The 19,274-nt window shown below is 36.8% G+C and overlaps 1 protein-coding gene across 2 annotated transcripts in view; it reads right to left on the bottom strand.

Annotated features, from left to right (window-relative positions):
- TASP1 (taspase 1) overlaps window positions 1-19,274 on the bottom strand; it is a 79,310-nt gene that overhangs the window by 55,260 nt on the left and 4,776 nt on the right. Inside the window, exons 4-7 of one of the 2 annotated variants that reach the window (XM_054290486.1) lie at window positions 17,941-18,009; window positions 9,363-9,483; window positions 8,150-8,234; window positions 2,547-2,626 (exon numbers count right to left, since the gene is read on the bottom strand). In XM_054290486.1, the coding sequence (XP_054146461.1) occupies window positions 2,547-2,626; window positions 8,150-8,234; window positions 9,363-9,483; window positions 17,941-18,009 (355 nt within the window). The remainder of the gene's footprint in view (window positions 1-2,546; window positions 2,627-8,149; window positions 8,235-9,362; window positions 9,484-17,940; window positions 18,010-19,274) is intronic. The other variant, XM_054290487.1, reaches the window with a different exon arrangement.

Below are 19,274 nucleotides of genomic sequence, written 5' to 3'. Positions count from 1 at the left end.
TGAGAGAACTCTGGAGCATGACCACAAAGCAGATTGTGACCCTTTCTTTGATACTGATCCCAGGGAAGCTCCATCCCTGCAAACCAATCCCCCAGCCTTACTGACACCAGCTAGAACATTATTACTCTTCTCATCTCAGGTCCAAGAAAAAGGAGACAGAATAAGACAACTTCAAAAATATATTTTCCATGTGCAGCACAGAGAAGCCAAAACATGCACACAGTTCTCCCTGCCATTATTTACTGCAAGTACACATCTACATTTGGATTAGAGGCTTTTGGAAGAGATTTCATTTTGGTTTTTTGTAAATAAGTTACTAAAAATATTTTCCTGATGTTTGGCAATTAGTTCAGTTCTTTCTTTTACAGAGCTATTCAGAACATACGTGATGTTTACTTAATTTACCCCCAGTTCTCCATGCAAACTTCAACAAAGCAATGGTAGCAAGCACAATCAAAAAAGTCTCCCTTTTTTTGAAGATTGGCACATTATTTAACAAAACAGCTGACTTCAGATGAGATCTCTTTGTGGTTGCTTGGAAGCAACATTCTATTTGATTGTTTCTTAAGCATATCTAACTTTCCTTTCCATGGTAACATTGGATAAATTTATTTTGGCTTCTTAGATGTTACCTGGGAGTTTCCAATTTCTTTTCACCTGTACCAATCCCATTTTCCAATCCCACTGACCAGAGGTCAATGAAGTACAAGATTTACTTAGCTAAGGACTGGGACAGGAATCGGTGTAAGATTTTCTGGAACTGATTCTTCAGGTTCTTGTTTAGTCTTGCATTGTTTTTTACAAAGGGAAAAAAATCCCAGATGTACTACCATTAATAACTATACTGCAAAATTCACTTGTCATTTCTGGTTGTTTCAACTGTTTTATTGCAAATTGTTTTACTAAATAGAAGTATGCTGAATATACTGCAGAGACAAAATGCAAGTAGTGGTCTATTGGAGCAGGATTGTGAAAATCCATTGGCTGGGATTATTTTTCTGATGTTTTTCCAATATAAATTCATAGTATGGATTAGGCCAGCCAAACTAGCAGTGGCCATCCTTATTTTTAAACTGTAATGTGCATATTTGTTCTGACTGGGGTACATTGTAGCTAGCAAATGTATCATCTGCCAATTAATGTCACAATCAAAACACACTGGTACTAGAAACACTTGAAATCTGTGCATGCAAACAGAATTAATCAGGGCACCTTCTTTGTAAAGTATCTCCAGCATGTAAGTAGCAACTGCTTTCCTAAAAAGAAAAAAAAAAAAAAAAAAAAAGTGCAACCTTCCTCCCCTCCAAAAAAAAACTTCAGAGCATTTAGTGGTTTTACTCTTTCTAGAGACACAGAAATAAAGGTGTTCTGCTCAACTCAACACTACAGTAGTTCTACAAAAGCTGCTTTGGAAAGCAGCTAGAGCAAAAGTTTCAGTCATGTGGAGCTAGAGATCAAAACTTTCTGTTCAAAATTAAATGTGTCATGAATACATGTGAAAATCAGTGCAATCAAATAAAACACTGCCACTGTTTCTGGGGTTACACTTCAGCACTGAGCATCAACAATTCTGAGCTGCATTTGCTACATATTTATCTACATTTAAAATTAGAGCCAATAAAAGGCTTAATGGGAGCCCTGGGTTTCAACCTCTGATCTAGGGATGGGTCAGGTATTTGAAGGAGCAGTACTGTTTACTATAAAACAAACATTCTTAATCTTCTGTGTTCTCCTTCTTTAGACACTAACTTCTGATTTTTTTCCTGCATAACCTCAACAGGCAGCACAGGGCATGTTCTCACCTAAAACAAACCACAGACTGGTAGTTATGGCACTTTGTAAAAGGGAAGAGGGCTGAAGAAGAGAAGGAAGAGAACCACATCCTCCTTTGCATGGTTAAGTGCATTCATTTTTAGCCTAGTTCATAGATGATGTATCAATATAACAATTACTTTTTTATTTTAAGACAAGAAGCTTTTCTAAAAAACTAGGGTTAATATACAATATAGTCCAAGTCTGTTTCCCAGATTGGGTTATTCTATAAGATTAGGTGAAGTGAAGCCTTAGGTTAAGAAAAAAGGCAAATGACTTTGAAAGCTTGTTTAGACAAGAGCAGTTCTGAACAAAGACCCAGAGATGGGTGTAACTGCACAATCTCAGAGACAAACTGGCACCTGCTGCATTTTGATACACAGCTAGTTGGTGCTGTTAGGATCCAAGATGGATCACAACTGGAGACTTGTAGGACTGAGCTTTTAAAGAGCCTACATTTTAGTTAAAAAGAAGTCCATCATTGGATTTAGTCCTAGAATCACAGAATCCCTTAAATGAGATGTTGCTAAAACACAGCTAAAGTAATAGTTGACAATTTTTTTCTATTTAGATACTTATCAGAAAATCAGTAAACTTAAACAACCCTTATAGACCATAACACCACAAGCTAGCTGAACGTTAAGAACAATGAAATGATGCACACCTCAAAAGATGAGGCACCATTTAAAGTTACTCTGTCCTGTTCTTCCTACTGACACCACCAGTTTACTCACTTGTAGCCATGATACCTGGAGGACATGCTGGTATCCCGTGATCAACTGCCCATCTGTAAGCTCCTTCACCAACTAAAAAGCTAGGAGACACAGAAGAGGGAGTTTAAACAAAACCATATAACAAATCCCCCTTTGCTTGCAATTATTTTTTTCTACTTGGTTTGGTCAACTTTAAATCATAAGCTGTCTATATTTCACAGGACTGTCTGCTATTAATTACATTTGGCAAGCTTATGTAGTTTCATTAAAAGATTATGCAGCTCTGACATTAAATTTATCACTGGACAAAACCAAGTGCTAATAAATTTGAAAGTCAATACAAAATCAGCTTTCAACTGCAGCTAAAACAGGACAGAGCTGTCTCAAATCTTGCTCTCTAAACAACTTAGCAAGATCTTGAAGACAAAAAACATGGGATGAGAAAGGTGAGAATGGTATTTCCAGTAAAGCCAGTCAGTGTCAAAGGAACACCAAGCAGTATTTTGAGAAGCACAACACAAGCTAAAAACTGACTTTATTTAGAAGGATTAAGGTCTATTTCGTGGAGTTTTATCAATCATTTTCAAATGAGACTAGCTCACTAAATTTTAAACAGACTTGTAAAAAAACTCCAGCCATCTGAGAAGCTATTTTCTAGTTAGTACTGAACACTTTACCACAGTGAGACAGTACACACTGCTGTGACAACAAACAAGAGCAAAAAACATACACACACATGGAACTTCTGAGGATAGAAGAAAAAGCAAACCTCATATTGTTTCCCCTTAGAGAAATTAATCTTATTGCCAAAAAAAAGGGTATGTAGTAGCTGGAAATGAGACACTTTCATAAAGCTGCTGTGCAACACAATAAAGGACAACTACTTCCAATCTTATTTCAAAAACGGACAATGAAGTTAAGAATAACACAACTGCCTAATGGAGACCAAAAGCAAAGACTAAGAATTCTCAGCAAATTGAAATGCCAGAGTTAAGAAGATGAGTCTAAAGAAGCTATTCCAGTTACAAACTGGTTCCTGGGGCTATGCAGTTCTCAGTTTCTGAGAACACTACTGATATAGCAAATTTGTTGGCATTAATGCTGCTGAGAGTTTTCTTAAGAGTGCTATATCCAACATCAAGCTTTCATTATACAGTATTTTGTGGTGGTATTTTCTATCTTCTATATGATTTAACCAATCCAAGAGGTATGCCCAGTCTTTCTTTACTGAAGTCTCAAAAAAGGTTGATTTAAATGAGAAATTGAATTGTTAAATGCATATTTCTTACCATTGTTAGTGCAGCCTCAGGTAAGAATTGTTCACATTGCAAGATACTGCAGGATAAGTTATTGGGGACTTTGGCAGAACTCAAGCATCTACTGTTAGATAAGTTAGTGCTCAAGAAACAACCTGGCACGTAACATAAAAAAACTTTCAGTATTAACATAAAAAGGTATGCAAACTGCAGCCAAACCTAATTTAGTAGTATTCTTCATTTTCTAAAAGAAGGTGGGTTTGGTGTTTATTTTTGGGAGGTAAATAAGTACTTTTCAATAAAATAATTTACACAGAGAGAAAGGTTAGGTGGGAGAACATCAAACTCAACACTGGGAGTTGATTTATGGTAACTGAAGCACAGGTCAGTCAGTAATACTGTGTTTTACAAGCAGCTTCACAGCTGCCTTTTTAATACTTAATACCAGAGAATGTCACTAATATTTCACGAAGAGTGCAAAAAAGCACTCAAGTGTCTCCTAACTCATGTGATGTGACTTTTAGTTTGTTCACATTTCCTTAATCCTTAGATTCCTTTCCCTCCCAGAACACATACAGTTTTAGTTCCAAAGAGTCTTTAAATCAGAGCAGAAAACTAATTGAGGCTCCACATCACCACAAAGATCATCCACCTTTTTTAAACTGTTCAGTTTGGATCTTTAAAGGACACTGTAATCACAGAAAAGTTAAAATAAACTGTTTACAAGACAAACAGCATCAGGATCTCAATGCTTTGTTGTCTGCACATAAAAACAAAACTACCACCAAGCTTGATTTATTGGGGGAGAGGGAAGAGGGAATAAAGTCAGTGCACTATAGAAAGCAGTCAAAACCACCCCAAGTTTCAAAAGCCTTCAGGCTAATTCAAAATACAATCTTCCAAAGGGAGGGGGAAAACAAATACATAAACAAAGGACAAATGAGTTTATTCTCTGCTACTCTGAAAGCTGGGTCTGCACAAACAGGACATAAAGATGTTTCTTGCAAATATATCAGACAAAGTACTCTGTAGTTCTTACAGGCTCAGAACAGAAGATGAAAATACCCTCCCAGCAAGGAGGTGCTGCTCAACGTGCTTCCCAGTTCCAGGCACACTAGGTCATGTTAATAGAAAATATAAGTAAAGGCCTCTAAAATAGTCTTTTTAGGCAATTTTCTCCAAAAACATGATTATGCTGGTGCTGAATACTCCAAACAGAGCCATTTAATATGGGCTGTAGGGAAATAGGCGGCTCCAAGCTAAACAGAAATGTCAGAAAGTTTGGGTCATGGTCAAGGTGATCTGCATGGTAATAAATACACTTTGTAACATTTAATCATAAAATGTAGCAATCACTCTGAAATCAGCTTTACAAAGAAGAAATTGTTCTGAATAAACATAGAACAGGGATAAAAGGTGGTGTGTCCTCATCCTGGGAACTCTGACTAGGCACTGCCCTACTGGCTACACAATGTTTGTATCCTGCACATAAACAGGGTAAAGCTGTGCAGCAATTAAAAATGTCTGCATATCCCAAGGGGAAACCTGAGGAGGAATTCTTTCCCATATAGTTATTATTGAGAAAGGGATATGGACATGGAGTTAATGGCAGTACTACTAATGAGTTCTAAGAAAGGAGACATTTAGGTGCATTTGTGCTGTACTGCAAATCTTACCAATCTTACATTTAAGAGCAGACACATGTAAAGAAGCCTCTTTCCTTAGGTCAAGGTTTCACAGTAGGAAACAGAAAATCTTCAAGCTTATTACTACAAAACATCTAATCCATTACTTTGTGCTCAAACACCATTTCCAAAGGTTCATCCAGTTTGCAACCATGCAATTACAAAAGTCCTTTCTTTTGTAAAAGTTACACAAGGAACAGGAATATCTTACAGGAGATTATGCAATATTTACAAGTTAAATATTTTCTGTCCCTTGATCAGAGAAAGTCCTGACAACACCAAGCTGAATAAAGTACGACAGAGAGATGTCAGGACCTCAGAGGTTTCAACAACTGCACCATGCATTAAGGGTTCCTCTAAACTTTATAAATTCTATTTGGATAGTGGGATTCTGTGTTTTAAATAACACAACAAGAAATTGATCCAGAAGGACACACTCCACAGAGCACTTGATCCCTCCATCCCAAAAGCTTACCATCTCTGAATAACTTAATTCATACTCACTGAAACTTCTCTGTGGAAAATCAGAAACATACCACTGTGAATTGGCTTTGAACTGCCACTATGAAAATGTATGCTGCACAGGGGTAAACAGGCCAAGCAAACTATCTCCACTCTTCTTTTACCATGAAAGAACTCCCTAATGCCACTTTTACTAACCTCACAGCTCCTGAATTCTTCCTGTTTGGTCATGTGCCAAGCATCTTTGGCAGAAAACATTAAGCTAGCTTAGATCATACTATAGAAAGAGTCTGTTCCATAGGTTTCTTTAAGCAGGTTCTTAGGCTAAGCAGTATCTGGAAGATTCCCCAATGCACTACATGCCAATGAGAACCAAGATGAAAATCGTGGATCTTTACAATTAAAAATCACTTCCTAGGAATGGCAAAATATGGCTAATCTCTTCTCATTTGACTCTAAGCATTCCCAGCTTTGGCAGGAATATATTTCAGTCCCAAAACAACGTGTCATGCCAACCTCAGCCAGAAAGGCAGGATATGAAATCCTCCATTCCATCACTTTAATGCACATGAACTTTATCATTCTGACCTTGGCACACCCTGTGTGTATAGGAGCATCCACCACAGCAAGCCCAAAGCATAACCCATCATATCCCAATAGTATAGACTGTTTCCAGGGTAAAAAATTTGCCATCATAAAATGTGCATTCAAAATCCAGAAGGGGGAAAAGAGGAAATGAAAATATTTATCAGGTAACCCAAGTGCACAACAATTGCACAATAAACTGCATGCCTTGGTTCCAAAGACAGCTCATCTCTCACCTCAAGATCTGAGCTACCCTGCCTTTAAAAGCATTTGCTAATCCTGCACAGTCCTCAAAAGATTTAGTCTTGCCCTTGGGGGCAGGAGGATATAGTTCCTTTTCCACTCAGTATTTTTAAAATAATAGCATCATAAACTAGGTCATAAAGTCACAGCATAATATCCAAGTGCTCTTCCTTACAATAATTCTATACAACAGTGACGATACAAGTAAAGCAATCCCAAGTGCTTGCTCCTGTAGCTGACTTCAGCAATACTTCTGGAACACCAAAAAACACATTTCACACTCATTTCACATTCTAATGTAGCTCATTTTCTTCTGACAGCTAAAGAAATGAGCAGCTAACAGCTATTGAACATAAAAATCCTATTCTTTAGTAAACCTCTCCACAATTACTCTGTTCTTCATCCATTAAAGAAAAGTGCTTAAAATGCAAAATTTACCTGTTGATGGTTTGATTTCGAGGTGGCTTTTTTTGATCTATGAACTGTTTTTGCTCATGACAGAACACTGAAATCCTCACTGTTTAAATTGGAATATTGCACCACCCAGCTACAAGCTACTTGGCCGACTTTACAGAACACTACAGTCAGGAAAGTAAAATGTGTAAATCTAATACTTACATCTTTTTAAACTACATAAATGCTGATTTAATACTTTTGCAAATACTGACCACTAATTTTGCAAATTCTGCCACAGGTATGACAACTGATGATAGCAGTCAATGACTATGAATAAATTATTCAAGTTCTCTACCTGTCAATTTACACTGCTAATGAAAATAAGGTTGTTTTAAGAACAATCAACTCTGACACATTTCTTGGATTCTTTCCAAAGTGAAGCAGTAATATTTGGATTTATTCTTTGTTTAATACTTACCTCTTCCATTTAAGTTTCAGGGATTGCTTGCTTTCATTTTGTTGTAAATACTATTAAATTTATCTTTAAAATCAGAGGAAGTTACTAAACACTGCAAATTTCCACAAAGCCACAAAGGCAGTAATACAGGAGATTTTTTCTATAGTTACTAAAAACTGTTGCTTTTCGTTAAAGGTGGACAGAGGCAAAAGCAGTAGATTTCCATTTAATATTGATGGTTATGGATATTTTTCAAAAGGCTACAGTAAGAAACACAAGAATTAAATATGACAACTGGAAATAATCAGACAGACAAACTATCACAAAATGATGCTGCCATCTATATCTAATACTTCTTTCCACTGAGTGCATAAGAAGTTTCAAGATGAGAGAACAAAGCTTATCTTCTTTTTAAAGAGACACTATCACTGGTATGTAAAACAGCACCAGCCTTCCTGGGTGAGATAAAACCTTCAAATATTGCATATATGCAGTAGAGATGAAAGACCAAAGGAAAGTCAAGCAGAACAAAGCAATTACCAAGGTGGAATTCTGCCAGCAGAGAGTTTCCCCTTCTGCCCTTCACACAACAATCTATTTGCAACCGAAACTGGATTCTTGATTCCTAAAAAAGACAAATTAGCAAAAAATGGGAACAAAACATTAAAATATTATCCCTCATAGCACTGTAGAATTCATTTTGGCAGTGGATTCCTTTAATTTCTCAGATTCCTTTAATTTCCAAGGGTTTGTCAAGCAATTAAGAGACACCTTATGTTTCAATGTAGTAACAACATATTCAGTTTTCCCTTCACATGCTGTTGGTAGTGACAAATCCTTCCAGTCAACACCACCCCCACTTTTTTTAAAAGAAAGAACAAACCATATTGAAATAGGAGGAATGATCTCCTACCACAGAAATCTCTTGTAAAATCTATTGTATCTAAGGGTCAAAGGTGTTTATAAGCATTAATTTTTCCAGGTGGAATTTTCATTTGGATCTATCTGGCCAGAACAGAAATCACAGGACTCAGGTTCAGCTGTCTCTCATTCTCAATTTCCTCCTTGCCCACGGTTGGAAGGATACATTTTGGAACAAACAAGGCTTGAAACACTTAATTTTACTATTTATTTTAGATTTATATCTACATGAGGAAGCTATTACCACAGTTTAGAACTATTCTAGGATAAAGAACAAAACTTGAAATCTTGTCAGAGAAGCTGTTCAATAGTAACAGCTAAGGCTGTTCATATACTTAGAATGAAGCCTCAACAATCCCTCTTTGGGACTTTATATTTGTTTTACAGTGAAAGTTAACACTAGAAAAAAGAGAGAAACACATTAGGTCTCATATTAAACAAGTCTCATATGCAAATAAATTGCCTGAGTACTAAAACAAAAACAAACAAATAATTTAAATACTTGTAATATTTCTGAACAACTGAATTTTATTACAAAATTATCATTCTTCAAATTCATCTCAGCAAGTCCCACTGTGAATAGTGTGTGGTGTCACACAATTGTGCTACACCAAAGGATTATCAGCGAACTAATAAGACAACATATTACACAAAGAAATTAACACAAAGCAGCATTCCAGGGAGCAGGAATGCCTCCCCCTTTTTTAAAGGAGCAAAATTTATTTAAACACAGCAGAATTTATGTGTCCCCCTGCAAATCAGTAACAAAAACCCCAAAATTTATCTTTGCACTTAAATCAGCAGTTAGCTTTATAATACATAATTAACATACCACTCAGTGCTCCAACAGCTCCAAAATTCAATGACTTTCCATCCATTATACTGGCATCACATTCTATCTCACCCAGAAGGTTTAGGTTAGATCCCAATCCTGCATTTGTAAAAGGAGAATCCTAAAAATAAGAATAGAACACTATAAGGCCACATCCATAAGAGACTAGATTTAAATCTCTGTGTAACTGATCTGATGGCACTGATCTTGGTGCAATGCAATTTCTTATTTTAGTAATTTAATCTTCCATAACAAAAACAAGGGAAATTTGAACTGAACATCTAAAATTACTACAATGGACAGCTGTCACCTCTGTAGGGTGTGATATATCTTAAATGTAATAATGCACTAGTATAAAAACCAACCACATAACAATTAAAGATGATCATTTCTATGCAAGCAAAAGCCTTACAATACAAGCGGAAATCTCTCCCTCCCCCAAAGTACACTTTGTTTGGTCTTTAACCCATCAAGTATCATTTAAATAAGATTTTATAATCACTGCACAGACCAGTCTCCCTTTGAAACTCCTAAGTATGACACTACAGCAAAACAGAATTGTCCTTTTTCTGAACATTCTAAGCCCATGACTAAAATCTCACTTTGTAAAATTCCCATCTGACCATTAGCACAAGGACTGTGGTCTGGAAGCTTCTTGACTAAAAACCAATTCCTATTTCATAGAAACTATGGAACAACATTTTAGCAACATCATAAAGATTTTCTGTTAACACCTTCTGTGGCTTTTAACAAACCCAAGTCTGTCCAAAAGTAAGTTCTGCATGCTAAAACTGAAGCCCATTTTTACCCTTCCATTTCATCAGAGCATCCCCATGACTTTAAAACCACAAAATTTCAAAGTAGCACAGTTCAGCAGTCCCACTGCCAGCTCAATACAATCCCTCTTCTATATGCAAGCAATATAGGACAAAGAAATAATAGCTAAATCCAATTTCAGAGAGATGCTGCATGACTCCAGAGTTTTCTATGCTTAAATTACAACAGTGTAACAGCCTGATGTGACAAAGAACAGGGTGTGTCTAGACCACCTGAGTACTGTAGAAATATGCTATCTCATTTCACTGATGAGTAGTAAAAGCTGAACCAGGAAACAGCTCAAAGTTCTGTCTTACATTTAAAATTAACTGGATGGGTTTTGAACATTGAAATTTGCAATGAATTTGAAGAAATAAAAGAGGTGAGCACATAGAAATTAAAAATAAATCTGATGTCAGTTAGCTTTTATTAACTTTCAAATCAGCAAGCAGTGAGTAAATTCAAAATCTGTTCTGCAAGATGTTGATTCAAATTTACAGAGACACGCAAAGAGTTCTCAGTGTCTGAGCCACCAAAACACTATCTCTCTGAATAATACACTACCATGAAACTGGCCTTTATCTTCTGCTTTTTCCTTCTGAAGCAGCACAAGATTTTATACACTGTGAATTGGAAGTGCTGTGGTGTGGGATATTCATTTTGTTGTTTATTTTGACAGAAACACCTCACAGCAAGTAAGTAAATTTGAAAAGATTTTAGGATAATGAAACCTTTAGAGTTTAGAATGCACAAACAATTCAAAAGATTCAGAGTAGCTGCTGGCTTAGCTGGCTTCATTGCTCCCCAGGCACTACAAATATGAAGAAAATTAAGTCAGTGAAGTTTAGGAAAAAAGACAGCAGATAAGTAGTGGAAGGAATTGAAAGCAAACAGTGAAAGGTACTTGGAAGACACAGTAAAACCAGGAATGCTTAGGATGACCAATGCTTGCTCCTAGTGCTGTCCAAGCCCTCTGCCCCTGGGTAATCAGAGTGCAAAGACATATGAGTCTGGAGACAAATCTCTCATATTCTGTTCCAAACACATTCACTCAGGGCATTACACTTAAAAGAATTAGCAAAGAGCAAGAATGTTGTGCTCCACAGATTTGTCACTGCCAAAGCAGAGACAGCTGTTATCCTAAGAGTAGATGTCATGGCCAAATCCACAGAGTAAGAAGGACCCACCAGAAAGAAGTCCTGGTAACACTGTCCAGAACCCCTCTGCACTCAAGGCACAAAGGTCTCTGCCATCTGGTAAAGGTAATAACCAAAAGAGGCCAGGGAAAAAATACAGGATACAGAGTTCACTTTATTTCTAAGGAGCTGTATGTGCTACATGCTTTGGCATAGCACCTTCACTGGCACCACCTCAAGGATGCACCAAGATAATAATTTACTCAGAGGATCTAAGAACAAAGAGAATGTCCCCTATTTCTCCCTACAGAATATTTATTAGAATACTACAGAATTTTTGATAAATATGAACTATACACCAAATTGCAGGTGTCTCTTTGGTGTGTAACTCTCATATTAGGATGCAGAAGGAATCTTACCAGTAACAACACAAGTAACTTCTCCAGTAAGAAGAAATAAAGACCAAATTCCAAGCATCTGTTCAAAATTTCTGTGGAGTTTCAATTAGCTGTAGAACCAGATTGCATTCAATTAAGAAAACAGGCTTAGAATTCCTAAGAGGAAGATGATTTAACTTCACACATCTGAAAGGCAATCTAAAAACAGCTTTAGAGAAACTGGGTGTGAACCCACAGAATTTTTGATATCTACCTGAGTTTCTCTGAGGTGAGATAAAAGCCTTTGAAACAATGTGGGGGAAAACCTTTATAAAAAAATGGAAACAACACCTTCACACCTACTTCTATAAATAGGCAAAGACATGAAACACACCACACAAATACAATCTCTACTTGAAAACATGAATCTCCGCAAAGTTTGACCAAAAGATTTCAAGAGTCTGATATGCAAGTGGAAGAATATAATGTATGAACATTGAGGTGTATTTTGAAATGAAAATTCAAAACTTACAAGGAATGCAGAAACATTTAAACAGAGGCATGAATGCCTTTAAAGAGGCAAGAAACAAACTGACCTAAGTGAAAGTCTCTTCATACCCTCAGACAGAAGAGCACAACACTGCAAGACCTGACTAGCATAAAATGGGGACGAACCCAGCCAAAGAATGTGCCCAGGAAAAGGGAGAACAGGAAAAGAGAAAAAGGTATCTTCAGGAATATACTTTTATTTAAAACCACAGCAGCAATCAGCCTTTGTGTTTCTAAGGAAACTGAAAAAGACAAGTAAACAAACCAAGCCTGAGCTTTGCAAGTTAACACAAGCATTGCCACCATAGAACGCTAAGGAAGAAGAGAGAAAAGACAAACGAATGGCTATTCAAAGCATTTTAACAAAATGTAACTCTTCAGTTATGTGAAAAATACTTCCTGGCAAGGACTCCACAAAGTGTCTCTAACTTAGCATGCAAACCTGTAGCAAGAGAGGTGAGAAAGCTTTAAGATGTGAAGTAAGAGTTTTGTTTTCCCAAGTTACCCATCTTGCAAAAACTCTCAAGCTTCTGAGGGCATCATTTTTATTTACAGAAACCTTTTTACTTCAAAATGTATTTATAAATGATCTGGCAGAAAATACAGGCATCCTGAAATTTCTAGCTGTGGTCAAAGCTGGAATGCTTAAAGATTTTACTCAGCTCTGTTACACATCTAGGCAAACAGTTAAAATGCTTATTTTTCAATGAACATGAAAGAACATTCCATCCATCTTTGATACAGTTTTGGCCACAGCTTATTTGCAACTTCTATAACAAATTCAAAGTCTACGGCACTTATTTCCACATACTGTAATTTTAGAAGTTATTTTTCTGTGAGAATTTAATGACAATCAATAATCTATGAGGATGAGTCACATCTCTTTCAATTACATGAGCAAAAATGTTTTTAGACAACACTTTTGTCACAAATTACTGTTGCTCACTCTGCAGCAAAGCATCATAGTAATGCTTTTAACTGGAATTAACAACTTCCAGCTCATTACCCATTAGAAGTCAATCTATGGTGACTGCCTTAATACAACAAGGATGCTTCTCCTTGAAAGAGAAATCCTTGGGACTGACTGTATATTCAAAAGTCTTAACTACTAGGAAAATAATAATAATTAAAAAAAAAACCATAAAACAATTCTTCAAGAAAAAGGCTCTTTCACTACAAAATTTTGCTGACAACCATAGAAGCACACTGCTTGAGTGTAATAGGTCCAAAACATTCTTTGCATGGATCCACAATAACAACATGTAAAATAAACTGAGCAATTTCAATAGCAAGGAGATTGGAACCCAAAATGTGACATCTGCTTCCCCAACAATCATATTAACTCCCAATTCAAATGATGTTCATAAAGAATGTTCTACTAAAGTCAGACAAAGAAACAAATACTCCACATATATATTAGTAAAGGAGTACACTCAATTTAGAAACAATTTGAAATCTTCATCATTTCCAACCACTGTATGTTCCTAGTACCTGATCAGTAGACTCCATTAAGTGCTCTTTAGTCAAAGAAAAGCTTGAAAGTGCATAATTTTCTCACAGCCACACAAAAATGCAAATCAACACGTGGTTTTGCTGAAAACAGCATGTTTTAAGTGGGTTGTATGGGGTCTCCTCTCCCAGCAAAAAAAACCTGTTTAATAATTTCATCATGTTTCAAGAAACATCCAGGCATCATATGGTGGCTGATAGCAAGAGTGCAAAAACTAACAGTACTGCAATAATGTCTCTGTGAAAGTAAACAGAGTAAATAATGAGTCTTATGAAATAGCTTGTCCAGAGCATTTAATTACCAAAGGTTGACAGAGGTAACACGTGCACTTGTTTCTCTGCAATACCAGAGTTCTCAAACTACAAAACATACCTGCCTTAATGACCTTATCAAATGCAGCTGATGCTTATGAAGACCAGCACAGCTGTTTTACCAATATTCTGTGTCAGTCTTGTTCCTTTGCAAAAGAAACCCACCTTTTCCTCTAGTTAATACTACCATTATTATTGTATTCACAGAACAGCATTTCACTTCAGAGTTGCACAGTCCAACAAAGAAAGGATATTCTTTCTGCACTTAGAGCCTGGAAAAATAAAACACAGACAGCATACCACAAGCAAACTGTCAGCTTGCTCATAAAAGATCAAGAGCAACTCTTGTGCCTCAACTACTCTTTGAAGTGATGCCTTTTGGATGAGCTGCAATCCTCTGAACAGGAGTTCAGTAATTGAGCGGAACTGAGGAAAAAATTCAGCTTTGTGAGAGTTCCATGAAAAGATTTGTTCCAAAATTCCAAAGATTACAAATGTTTGGAATACAGCATTAAAATTCCAAAGATTACAAATGTTTGGAATACAGCATTAAAAGTCTGAGAGAACAGTAAAAGTGATTAAATATTTCAGATAAACTCATGGCAATGTGTCCTACAGAACCCAAAATATCAAGAAGTTACAGTCAGTATACTTTGCAATGAAATCCGTTATCATTTAATACAATATTCTGTTGTTCTGCATCTTCATTTGTGTTACAGGGAGACAAGAATACAAACAGTTTCACAAAGATTTTTGTTATTTATTTGCCAACTTCAAATGCTAAAACACACTGTTTATGCTAAATCTTAAACAAAAGGGAGTGACAGCTCACTAGAAAGACCATCAACACAAACCTATATTTTTACTCACAAAATCTTGCAATTTATGAGAGAAACTATTCTGATTGCTTTGTCAACTTGCCACATGTAGTTTGTTTTCCACAGAGCAACAGAAAAACTACCAGTACCAGAGCAGAAAATGCAGCTCCAGCAATGACAGAGATGTCAGGAGGTGCTGCTCAGAACAAGGTATGAGCAGATACAGACTGTTCCATATTTTGGAAGCTGATAGTTTAACACTTGGGAGTTTCTCATACCAGATTCAAAAAACTGCAAACCACATTGTTTTCTGGTTTGGGTATAAATTTGACTTTCCTTCAATGTAACTGCATAACTACTTTAAACTACAAGAAGGCCAATCCCCAAACTCAATACTCCAATTTCCAGTAACAGACAGAACCTTCAACTAAGAGATTATATAAATCACTTAATGGATAAATGAAAGCAAATAATTGCATTAACTTAATTACATTAATTACATTGACTGCACTACAACCTGAGCAAAATAACATTTTATATTAAAAACAGGAAAAAGGAAAAAAAAAAAGAGAAACAAAAACAAAAAAAAAAAAAGAGAACACATAAAAATACTACATAAGACAATTGCCAAACCAGAAAGGGGAATGATGGCAGGCATCAACACAGTAGTAGCAAGACAAATAAGGAGAAAAAGGTTTCTGATTGGAGTAAGTGGAAAAAACTTTTTCATCTTAGAGACATTGTTGTTATTATATTTCTAGAGTCCCATACCTTCTGGGTAGTTTTCTCATGAGCAGCTCTTCACAGCAATGTTGTTCCTGCTTGTTCATCAGGGCTCCTCCAAGGCTCTCCCTGACCGGCCAACCCACCCCCTTTTACCCCAGTTATCTTCATTAGCCACAGCTGCTGCCCAATTAAGGACATCACAGCTGCAGCTCACTTAGAACAACTAGGATTGGGGCAAGGCCACCTCTACAATACATAGATTTTACTATGGCTCAAAGGCCACCTATACTATATTTCCCCCTTTTCGTTTACTTACGGGAACAGATTTTACATAGACATATTTACATATTCTACAATACATACCTTTCACTGTGACTCAAAGGCCACCTGTATTTCCCCAACACAATACATATATTGTACTTATGACTCAAAGGCCACATTACAATACATACATTTTCCCATGACTCAAAGGCCATTTACAACACACACAGCTCCTTGCTCAAAGACCATATTCTCAAAGCTCCTGGCTGTCACAGCTCCTCAACTCAAAGGCCATGTTCTTCTACAGCTCTCAGCTGTCCTATCCTCTATTGCTGTTGTTATATTTCTAGAGTCCCAGCTCTCAGGCTGCCACAGCTCTCAGCTGTCCTATCTTCTATCACAGCAGGGTCACCACTTGCTGTTATCATATTTCTAGACTCCCATACCTTCAGGGTGGTTTTCTCACAAGCAGCTCTTCACAGCAGTGTTGTTCCTGCTTGTCCATCAGGACTCCTCCAAGGCTCTCCCTGACCAGCCAACCCACCCCCTTTTATCCCAGTTATGTTCATCAGCCACAGCTGCCACCCAATTAAGGACATCACAGCTGCAGCCCATTTAGAACAACTAGGATTGGGGCAAGGCCACTTATACAATACATAGATTTTACTAAAGCTCCACCTCTACTAAAAGACATAACTTGTTCTACAGAAGCTACTTCTGAGTATTCAAATCTACTAAAGAAAAAGAAAAGTCTCTTGGGGATAACAAAAACATACAGACTATTTACTCCAGACACAGCTGCAAAGAGATCTGCAACTGTTCGGTTAAGCTTCTCAAAGTATGTTTTACTCTGTAGCTCAGGAACACGATAAAAATCACAACTCAAAGTAGATTTTTATTTTTGTTTACCACTGAGGAAGAGAGCTGACACACAAACCAGTCTCATGGAGTGAGAGCAGCCTCAGTGTGCTTAGGGAAGTGCATGGTAAATAATCCCATTAGAGAGATACTTGCTGCTTTCTGTGAGCTATACTCTAATGTGTAAGATAACACATGAAAGCATATTTGAACAGCTCAGGGAGACCCACAGGAGGGCTGAAAGCCAAGGCACTTGCCAAGTTCACAGTGTGACTGAAGCCCTGGCTCCCAGTCAGCATGTCTAACACATACTGAAGTATGTACTGACTGCCTGCCTTACGCCAGCCCCACCACGTACATTAATGAACACTTTCCCAACATCTGGATAAGAAAATCCACTGCTAATCCTCTTGGAATACTACCATAAATTCCAAGTGCAGGAAATTATTTTTACAGCACAACACTTATCTTGCTTTCCTTTTCTTTTTTTACTAATAAAGTTGGAGGGGAAAAAGCAATTACTACTTACAGGAGAAGAAGAATACCTGTTTCCATCATTACTGTCATGAGTGATTAGTGGATCTGGGATAATGACCAAACTGCTTCATTTACCACCCAGAAATGTTTAGCTTTACTCACCTCTACATTATTTCATAGGGACCTTCACTGTGGCAGATGCTATAAAAACCTCATCACTCTAAAAAGACACTTTTCCAAAAACCTCACTAGCAGCTGCTCATCAAGATGTTCTATCTTAATTAACAAGTACTGTTTTGAAATAAAAACATTACTGGCCCATTCCTCTGCACATATTTTGTCATAATAATCAGAACCACTAGGATATATTTTCCCTCTCTAAGAAGCAAAGCCAGAACAACCTGTCTGTACTCAGCAAGCCAGAAATGAAGTTCCTTACAAAGTGTTCAATAAGTCTTTAATCACTGCATTTATTCTTAAAGGTTAAAGACTATCTATCTGATAAGGCATACCTAAAATGACAACCAAATTGCACCAACTAGAAAACTTTTATTCAGTCTGCATTTTTATAAAGTACTTAAAACACATTTACACCAAAATACAGTGGAAAAGCAAAACATAAAATTAGTGCAGTACAAAAACAAAATTCCACTGAGATTGCCCATTTAATACCCCCCTACAGAAAGTTTTGGCAAGATTTACCCAAGAGATGTATTTCCTACTAGTCAGAAATTCATACCTCTAATTCTATAAGTGCTGCAGTCACTGCATCTGTTGCAAGAGCACCCGCCTGTAGCTTTTCAATTGCCTGGAAAACACAAGTTTTAGCTGATGATTAGGAAATTCTATTATTCTATGACTGAGTCCTACATTTTCCTATTCCTGTATAAAATAAAACCTTCACCAAATTAGTTTAAAATGTAAGAGGGTGTAAGAAAAAGAGGCACTGGAAAAAGTCAGTATGAACCATATGAGGGCAGATCTGAAGATATGATTTTAGTACTATGACACTGTGACACTGCATTTAGTAGCAGACTTCTGCATAGTCAAATTTCTGTCAAAATAACTTTTTATACTTTATATCCTCAAACACCAAATGTTTCAGTCAACAAGTTTCAATTTTTCCTTCCAAGACTCAACAAAAATTTCTAGTACCACATATAGCAATTATCATAAAATTGAAGAGAACTTCACAAACTCATTTAAAGCCAACACAAATCATGTAAAATAATGTTACCTTCAAATTATATACAACAGTGAACATGTAGAGCCTAGTAATATTTATTAGATCCATACTGAACACAACCTTACAGTCAAGCTTTCTCAGGGACCCCCAGAAAACAACTCTGGCTGCAAGACAAAGCTGAAATTGCTTGTTCTTCACAGAAGTTATTGATGTTGGCTACTCAGCTCAAGAGTAGCTACACAGAATCTCAAATTGGACTTGAATTCAGCAGCAGATCTCACATAACTAGCTGGGAAATGACTTTCACCAAAGCTAGAAAAGCCAGTGCTAAGCTTGGATGATTTGTGAGGCCTCTCATTACAAAATTAGATTGGTATTAGGATTGAGCAACAAACTATAAGACAAAGTGATAATTATCAGAGACCAACTCTGAGACTCCTCTAAAAATCCTGCCAAGCTCCCAAGCTCCTTCTCCCTGGAGAAAGCAAAAGACATTAACAATTTTAGAGCGAGGTCTTCCAGCTACTCATTCAACACTTAAAAGACAAGACTTGCCAGTTCCAAAGCAAAGTTCTTGGAAGAGATGAAAACATATTAATTTCAATGGAAATGAAAGTCTTGCCATTTCTCTGTTTCCAAATTTGAAGTTTTTATTTTTGTTTTTCCTGTTTCTACCTCCCTTCCTATTAAGAGGATAAGAGCTATCAAGAATAAAATAATTATAGAAACTCCTGCATTCACAGAGCAGCCTGGATGCTAGAGTTTAAATAAACTCCAAAGAGTAGACATGGAAGAAATCAATATACAGACACCATACTTAGATCCAGAAAACAGAAAGCTGTAGGAATACTCCTTGTAGGTACCACTGTGACCTTCTCTTGCTCTCC

This window comes from Melozone crissalis, unplaced genomic scaffold, assembly GCF_028551555.1.
Source record: "Melozone crissalis strain CALT ecotype California unplaced genomic scaffold, PUWL_Pcris_2 ptg000081l_1, whole genome shotgun sequence".
Taxonomy (NCBI): domain Eukaryota; kingdom Metazoa; phylum Chordata; class Aves; order Passeriformes; family Passerellidae; genus Melozone; species Melozone crissalis.
Note: the sequence above shows the minus strand (reverse complement) of the source record. Positions and strands in the feature narration are given on the sequence as shown.